The 9,293-nt window shown below is 39.4% G+C and overlaps 1 protein-coding gene across 1 annotated transcript; it reads right to left on the bottom strand.

Moving 5' to 3' along the window:
* Window positions 1–8,091, bottom strand: LOC132887486 (protein transport protein Sec61 subunit gamma). Its single transcript, XM_060922970.1, has 4 exons — window positions 8,008–8,091; window positions 5,098–5,200; window positions 420–522; window positions 1–287 (listed from the first exon to the last, which is right to left on the bottom strand). The coding sequence occupies exons 2-4, from the start codon at window positions 5,189–5,191 to the stop codon at window positions 278–280; spliced, it is 207 nt and encodes a 68-aa protein (XP_060778953.1). The 5' UTR covers window positions 5,192–5,200; window positions 8,008–8,091; the 3' UTR covers window positions 1–277.
* Between the last annotated feature and the right edge of the window lie 1,202 nt (window positions 8,092–9,293).

The raw sequence follows: 9,293 nt of genomic DNA, 5'->3' as shown, positions 1-9,293 counted from the left end.
TTTGCTTTGTTCATGTTGTATTTATTTCTATATCCTACTGGGATGTGATCATTTGTTGCATTCGCTGTAGAACAGACCAATGAACAAAACACATTATAAATACATGTAAAAGGTTTTTATACAATACAGGGCATGCAAATACAGTTTGTAATGAATGTGTGGCATATTCCTTAAAACAAAATTGTAATACTTTAATTTACAAACATACAAGAAAGATATATTGGGGGGGGGGGAAATCAGCAAGGCACAAGTCCAGCACTTCAGTCTCCAGTACAGTTTAACCACCACTGTAAAAGATCGATTCATCTCATCAGACACATCACTCAACACATTAGATCAGAAACAGCCCCAAAATGTGCAAATGGTTGTGGGGATAATTATGGAGCAGATAAAGAAACCAAAAAACTTGAGATACTTACACTATGATGTTGTTAATGGGGATGTGGATGAGCTTGACGAAGAACCCAATGAAACCCATGATTGCAAACCCAATCGCTGTGGCCATGGCAATCTTCTGAAACTCTATAAATTTACACAAGACAGGAATGAAATACAGGTGCACCACTACTTTTAACACAAGATATCTGGTTATAAGGAAAGTAGTCTGGTTTAAAATGGAATTCTTATGACAACACTTAAGCGGGGGGGGGAAATGGTGCGTGTTGTTTTATATATCTCTCACACACAGTACCAGTCAAAAAAGTTTGGACACACCTAATTCAGTGTTTATCTTTTTTGTAATTAATAAAAATAAGGTCACTTCATGTCTTAATGATGGATGTCGTTTCTCTTTACTTAGTTGAGTGATTGACATAATATGGATTACTACAGTTGTGCAATAGGGCTATTTACTGTATTATTATTTACTGTTTGACCTCAAACGCATTAAGACAAGAAGTTGCACTAATTAACTTTTGACGAGGCACACCAATTGAAAAGCATTCCAGGTGACAACCTCATGAAGCTGATTAAGATGGTGTGTAAAGCATCATCAAGGTACAGTGGTGCTTGAAAGTGTGAACCCTTTAGAATTTTCTATATTTCTGCATAAACTACTGAACATCATGGACGATGCCAGTCACCCTCTGCACACCGTCATCAGCAACCAGAGGAGCCTGTTCAGGGACAGAATGCTCCTTCCCAAGTGCAGGATGAACAGACTTAAAAACTCCTTTGTACCTCACACCATCAGACTGTACAACTCCTCTCTGGAGGGGGAACAGGAGGACAGAGGACGGGAAGGAGCAGTAGCCTAGCCAAAAGCAATACTGGACAATGTGCAATATCTCTCCTGCTGGAATTATATTATATATATATATATATATATATATATATATATATATATATATATATATATATATATACACACACACACAAGTTACCTAGAAGTTTTCTCTATTTTCTATTCTCTGTTTATCCTGTAATGATGTTGCTGGAATTTTAACTTCCCTGAGGGAACCCACCCAAAGGGATCAATAAAGTTCCATCTAATCTAATCCAGCATCAGATTTTCACACAAGTCCTAAAACTCACCTCACAGCAAGAAGGTTCCGGGTTCAAACCCAGCGGCCGGTGAGGGCCTTTCTGTGTGGAGTTTGCATGTTCTCCCCGTGTCTGTGTGGGTTTCCTCCAGGTGCTCCAGTTTCCCCCACAGTCCAAAGACATGCAGTTAGGTTAACGTGGAGGGGCCTTGGGCTGAGGTGCCCTTGAGTAAGGTACCTGACCCCTGACTGCTCCCCGGACGCTCTGGTGTGGCTGCCCACTGCTCTGAGTGTGTGCTTGAATGTGTTCGCGCATGTGTTCACTGCTTCATATGGGTTAAATGCAGAGGATGAATTTCACTGTGCTTGAAGTGTGCATGTGACAAATAAAGGTTTCTTCTTTCTTCTTAAAAGTAGATAAAGATAACCCAGTTAAACAAAGGAGACAAAAATATTATACTTGGTCATTTATTTATTGATGAAAATGGCCCAATATTACATATCTGTGAGTGGCAAAAGTATGTGAACCTTTGCTTTCAGTATCTGGTGTGACCCCCTTGTGCAGCGATAACTGCAACTAAATGTTTGGGGTAACTGTTGATCAGTCCTGCACACCGGCTTGGAGGAATTTTAGCCCATTCCTCCGTACAGAACAGCTTCAACTCTGGGATGTTGGTGGGTTTCATCACATGAACTGCTCGCTTCAGGTCCTTCCACAACATTTCGATTGGAATAAGGTCAAGACTTTGACTTGGCCATTCCAAAACATTCACTTTATTGTTCTTTAACCATTCTTTGGTAGAACGACTTGTGTGCTTAGGGTCGTTGTCTTGCTGCATGACCCACCTTCTCTTGAGATTCAGTTCATGGACAGATGTCCTGACATTTTCCTTTAGAATTTGGTGGTGTAACTCAGAATTCATTGTTCCATCAATGATGGCAAGCCGTCCTGGCCCAGATGCAGCAAAACAGGCCCAAACCATGATACTACCACCACCATGTTTCACAGATGGGATAAGGTTCTTATTCTGGAATGCAGTGTTTTCCTTTCTCCAAACATAATGCTTCTCATTTAAACCAAAAAGTTCTACTGTGGTCTCATCCATCCACAAAACATTTTTCCAATAGCTTTCTGGCTTGTCCACATGATTTTTAGCAAACTGCAGACGAGCAGCAAATGTTCTTTTTGGAGAGCAGTGGCTTTCTCCTTGCAACCCTGCCATGCACACCATTGTTGTTCAGTGTTCTCCTGATGGTGGACTCATGAACATTAGCCAATGAGAGAGAGGCCTTCAGTTGCTTAGAAATTACCCTGGGGTCCTTTGTGACCTTGCTGACAATTACACGCCTTGCTCTTGGAGTGATCTTTGTTGGTCGACCGCTCCTGGGGAGGGGAACAACGGTCTTGAATTTCCTCCATTTGTACATAATCTGTCTGACTGTGGATTGGTGGAGTCCAAACTCTTTAGAGATGGTTTTGTAACCTTTTCCAGCCTGATGAGCATCAACAACGCTTTTTCTGAGGTCCTCAGAAATCTCCTTTGTTTATGCCAGGATACACTTCCACAAACATGTGTTGTGAAGATCAGACTTTGATAGATCCCTGTTCTTTAAATAAAACGGGGCACCCACTCACACCTGATTGTCATCTCATTGATTGAAAACACCTGACTCTAATTTCACCTTCAAATTAACTGCTAATCCTAGAGGTTCGCATACTTTTGCCACTCACAGATATGAGTGGGTGCCCCGTTTTATTTAAAGAACAGGGATCTATCAAAGTCTGATCTTCACAACACATGTTTGTGGAAGTGTATCATGGCATGAACAAAGGAGATTTCTGAGGACCTCAGAAAAAGCGTTGTTGATGCTCATCAGGCTGGAAAAGGTTACAAAACCATCTCTAAAGAGTTTGGACTCCACCAATCCACAGTCAGACAGATTGTGTTCAAATGGAGGAAATTCAAGATCATTGTTACCCTCCCCAGGAGTGGTCAACCAACAAAGATCACTCCAAGAGCAAGGCGCGTAATAGTCGGCGAGGTCACAAAGGACCCCAGGGTAACTTCTAAGCAACTGAAGGCCTCTCTCACATTGGCTAATGTTAATGTTCATGAGTCCACCATCAGGAAAACACTGAACAACAATGGTGTGCATGGCAGGGTTGCAAAGAGAAAGACACTGCTCTCCAAAAAGAACATTGCTACTCGTCTGCAGTTTGCCAAAGATCACGTGGACAAGCCAGAAGGCTATTGGAAAAATGTTTTGTGTATGGATGAGACCAAAATAGAACTTTTTGGCTTAAATGAGAAGCATGATGTTTGGAGAAAGGAAAACACTGCATTCCAGCATAAGAACCTTATCCCATCTGTGAAACATGGTGGTGGTAGGATCATGGTTTGGGCCTGTTTTGCTGCATCTGGGCCAGGACAGCTTGCCATCATTGATGGAACAATGAATTCTGAATTATACCAGCGAATTCTAAAGGAAAATGTCAGGACCTCTGTCCATGAACTGAATCTCAAGAGAAGGTGGGTCATGCAGCAAGACAATGACCCTAAGCACACAACTTGGTCTACCAAAGAATGGTTAAAGAAGAATAAAGTTAATGTTTTGGAATGGCCAAGTCAAAGTCCTGACCTTAATCCAATCAAAATGTTGTGGAAGGACCTGAAGTGAGCAGTTCATGTGAGGAAACCCACCAACATCCCAGAGTTGAAGCTGTTCTGTACGGAGGAATGGGCTAAAATTCCTCCAAGCCGATATGCAGGACTGATCAACAGTTACCACAAACGTTTAGTTGCAGTTATTGCTGCACAAGGGGGTCACGCCAGATACTGAAAGCAAAGGTTCACATACTTTTGCCACTCACAGATATGTAATATTGGCTCATTTTCCTCAATAAATAAATGACCAAATATAATATTTTTGTCTCATTTGTTTAACTGGGTTCTCTTTATCTACTTTTAGGACTTGTCTGAAAATCTGATGATGTTTTAGGTCATATTTATTCAGAAATATAGAAAATTCTAAAGGGTTCACAAACTTTCAAGCACCACTGTAAATGCTGGCTAATTTGAAGAATGTAAAATAAACATTCACATTTTTTTGTTTACCATATAATTCCATACATGTTCAATATGTTATTCAATAGTTTTAATATCTTCAGTATTGTTCAATGTAGAAAATGGTCAAAATACAGAAAAACCTATGAAAAAGAGTAGGTGTGTCCAAATTTTTGACTGTAACAAACATATGACCAAAATATTAAGAGCCATGCATTTTTATGTCAGAATCTCATGTAATTTTGTACTATGCACCTTAGACACTATGTAGTGTGCAGCTCAATTAGTATGTTATGCCCTCTGTAGGGCACAAAGTAAGTGGACAGGAAGCTATTTCACCTCCAGTTTAACTAAAAGGTGTATTTATTGGATCCTAGGTAGAAACTATAAAAATCAGGCTAAACAGCAATAATAAATAATTGTCATACTAGTTTATTATATAAGAGTTGTGTGCTCTGTGCAAGAGCTTATAGTATCCGATATCCAGGTCCTGCCTCCTCATTTCAGTAATGACTGAACTGTGTAATGTGATGTGATGAAAGTGTATCGACCTTTCCTGTCAGGTTTTGTGCATCTCTTCACCAGTCTGATGGAGTCCTTTACAAACTGCCGTCCAGGCTCCACAAACTGCATCACCTGATCCATCACAATGATCTGAATGAAGAATAACATGACCACAAGTCAGCAATACTATTAAACATTTTCCACACAATACCGCAAATATAAAAACACTCAACTATTATATCAAAACCATGACACTAGAGCGGCGGCTACAATTAGACAGTCCATAATTATCGACACCTTTTCAGATTTACCAATAAAACAATTTTACAAAGGTGAGTTTCAGTTACAGCAGTTATTATTGGTTAATTTTTTTTTTTTAAAGCACGGTCAGCAATTTGAGGAAAACCTGGACGTTATCATTGCAGGTAAGCACGGTGGAAAGATCATGGGCATGTTTTTACTTCTCAAAAATCCACTGATATTTCATGATCTCCTCATCAAAACCTACTTCGTTTCTTACTCTCATCTGACAGTCGCCATTTTGTATCTAAACATTGATGACAATGTGCCCCTTGCAGAGCTTGTGGAACTTATTAGAGTTGCAGCCAGTAAAATCAGATTTGAGAATGCAATGAGTGCTGAGGAGTATGGGATTGTGGCATCCCTGTGAGAGAAGAACTTCAGGAAGACTGGGAAAAGACACTTGTAAGAGACACCAGCAGTAGTACTAGTAGTGTGGACAATATTGCTGGTAGTGATGATGAAGAAAATGACCCACAGACAGTAAAGTCACATCAGGAAGCAGTGAAAATGTTGTCTCAGCTGAAGGTGTTTTATATGAGCAAGGGCATGTGTAATATCACAGAGGATTTAAACAAAATTCAAGAAAATGTGGAAAAACAGTCAGTGAAAATAATGGGAAATGCTAGGCAGTCCACTTTGGACAGGTTTAAGTGAAATGTGAATGTGCCTACTATAGCTCAATTGTGTGGCTAAACTATTGTTACCTGCAAGTTGTTTTAGCAAGTAAAAGTAGTGTTCCAGATGACCATATGAGTAAACATGTGTAAAGTTAACTGTTTTTATGCTAGGTCATTTTTGTTCTGTTTTGTGCTTGAGCATGTTTTTCCAGAAACATTGATTAAACAAAACTTTGTTTATGACATGAAACACCCTTGTTTGCTTGTCTTTCCTTTTTAATTATCTGGTTAAAATCACATGCAGCAAAAAGACTCAATGCGACCCATGGCAACAACTCATGATCAGAACTAAGTTAACCACAAAAGCTTACGAAATATTAGAAGTTTTGAAAGAAAGCACAAAAATGTTTGGGGTACATTCAGGCTTAGGTATCAACATGAAATGTGACAAACAGCATGTACGTTTGTACTTGCTAAACACACAAACCACACACATGCTATACTTTTGTTTAAATTTAGCTTGATTTAATCATTTATCAATGAAATACAAGAAACTAGTTCATAAATTCATTACATGTAATACAACAGTATTAAGAACATCATGCATGCACGTTGCTATGCAACAGCTCAGCAACTGTCAGTATATCTTGCCAACTCAATATTAAGACCACTTTGACCGGGTCCCAATGGTGGGCTTAATATCGAGGTTCCACTGTAAATAGGGGACTACGTAGGCGGCAAAATGTAGTTTTTTTCCCCTCCCATGGAAGTGCACTTGTATACCGAGGAGGAAGCAATTTGCATTACAGCCGTGAATGAGGATTCAAAATGGCAGCTCGCCTCGGCTCGGTTTTCCCTTTCGGGCGCTCTCGTTTTCTGTTAGAATTTGGTAAAGAAAAAAATAAATATTATTTACCAGCTTAAGGTCGGTCCGTATGGTGAAATACCGTGACCTCGGCCTTAAATGCTGACCTCGGCTGACTACGGGCGAGAGGCGGGGTACACCCTGGACAAGTCGCCAGGTCATCACAGGGCTGACACATAGACACAGACAACCATTCACACTCACATTCACACCTACGGTCAATTTAGAGTCACCAGTTAACCTAACCTGCATGTCTTTGGACTGTGGGGGAAACCGGAGCACCCGGAGGAAACCCATGCGGACACGGGGAGAACATGCAAACTCCACACAGAAAGGCCCTCGCCGGCCACGGGGCTCGAACCCGGACCTTCTTGCTGTGAGGCGACAGCGCTAACCACTACACCACCGTGCCGCCCCATACGGACCTCCCAGCTGGTAAATAACACACATTACAAGATCAGTCTACATTTTATATTTTGGTTCGAGGAATGACATGCGACCTTTGACCTGGATGTTCATGTGGTTACAATATCAATTGCCTGTTGACATTTATTGGTAGCCTAAACAACAAAACTAGAAATTAATACGAAAAACAATAAATGATTTACAAAAACAAAAAGATGACAAGTTAAACATTATCAGTTCATTAGTTTACAAACATTAGAATTACTTCCTCATTTACATAAACACCGACATCGATATATTTATATAAAAAAAGATATTTTGTACTAAATATAAGTCTATGTAAAACAAATTTGAAATAATTAAAAAAAAATTGCATTAACTTATCACATACCGATTATTTTTACATTTATGGGGTGTCGATAACTGTGGACAAAGGTGTCAATACTTGGTGATCTGATACACTAAGTAATCGGGAATCAACTCGGGGTTTTTTTTTCCCCAGTGGAAGTTTGAGTAATTATTCATGCACAATTTACATATTGAAAGTCTTTTCTACTTTTCCAAAAGCCAAAAGATCGTCAAGGTGTCGATAATTGTAGCTGCCGCTTGATTATACCAGAACTTTCAGTCAAAGCAAAACACAATAAAACACCCAGTCTCACAGTTAACATTTAATTCTCTCCATATTACTGGAGTTAATATGTCCTAAATATATGTTATGTGTAAAATAAATTAATTACTGTAACAAAAGACTTAATAACGCTTACCTTTGAGTATCTTCGGAAAGATAAACACCCTCCACTCTAAACATACACGTATCACTATGGCGAGGTGATGACGTTGCCTGTTACTCGCGCATGCGCAATGCATACTACATCACCCCCGTAACAGGAAGTGTGTAGATTTTTGTACATGACCACACATTACTTTGAACAAACACGTGTACATTTAATATATTTTACTTTGGTAATGTTATCATTGATACCACAGGTCCGAGCTGTGTGTGAGAAAACAAGAACAGGTTACTCCGAAATATCGGTGTTTTGTTTTAATATCGTGACTGCTTAGAAAGTGGATTTTAAAAATACAAAAACCGGAACACTTGATTTGAGGCTTGTTCAAGCCATTAGGGACTTGTGTGAATAGTGATATAAATATATTTTAATTTTAGAAACAGCAAAATAATGGCCACGCAGGAGATTACTGTCTGTAGTTCATCATTTGGCCACCAGATGCCACTAGTGTGCGCTGTTTTGAAAAGCTTCAAATAATGAAGTCATTACATTAAGTTCAAGTTCAAAATGTTTATTGTCATATGCACAGTAAGGACATGTTCTCTTGCACAATGAAATTCTTAGTTTGCTGTCCACCATGAATGCCAATTACAAATAAATAAATAGGTGGAGGAAGTAATCCAAAGTAAAGGCAATATAGTGCAAAAGAAAAACAAAAGCAACAACAATAAAAAAACCACACCCAGTATAGTACAAAATAAAGGTAAATGTAGTGCAAAATAGGTAGTGTAATACAAAAATAAGGCAATGATCAGACGTGGCAGTAATATGTGAATGTGCAAACAATGTAACCAGATGTAAACAGTCAAGGAAACAGCAGCAAAATTGCAGTAATGTGCAAATATGTGCAAACGATGTAACCAGATGTAAACAGTCAAGGAACAGCAGCAAGAGGGGCAGTATTGTGCAAACAATGTAACCAGATGTAAACAGTCAAGGAACAGCAGCAAGAGGGGCAGTAATGTGCAAATATGTGCAAACAATGTAACCAGATGTAAACAGCAGCAACATGGCAGTAATATGCAAATATGTGCAAATAATGTAACCAGATGTAAACAGTCAAGGAACAGCAGCAAGAGGGGCAGTAATGTGCAAACAATGTAAACAGTCAAGGAACAGCAGCAAGAGGGGCAGTATTGTGCAAACAAAGTAACCAGATGTAAACAGTCAAGGAAGAGGAACAGCAGCAAGAAGGGCAGTAATATGTGTAAACAGTCAATAAACAGCAGCAAGAGGGGCAGTAATGTGCAAATATGTGC

Source organism: Neoarius graeffei, chromosome 1, assembly GCF_027579695.1.
Source record: "Neoarius graeffei isolate fNeoGra1 chromosome 1, fNeoGra1.pri, whole genome shotgun sequence".
Lineage (NCBI taxonomy): Eukaryota > Metazoa > Chordata > Actinopteri > Siluriformes > Ariidae > Neoarius > Neoarius graeffei.
The sequence above is the reverse complement of the archived record's forward strand: the minus strand, read 5'-3'. Positions and strand labels throughout refer to the sequence as shown.

Excerpts from the sequence above, each read along its gene's own strand:
- LOC132887486 (XM_060922970.1), bottom strand. The coding sequence starts at position 5,191 with ATGGATCAGGTGATGCAGTTTGTGGAGCCTGGACGGCAGTTTGTAAAG. Across the intron at positions 523-5,097 it reads CACAAAACCTGACAGGAAAG|AGTTTCAGAAGATTGCCATG; the intron begins GTCGATACACTT and ends GTAAATTTATAG.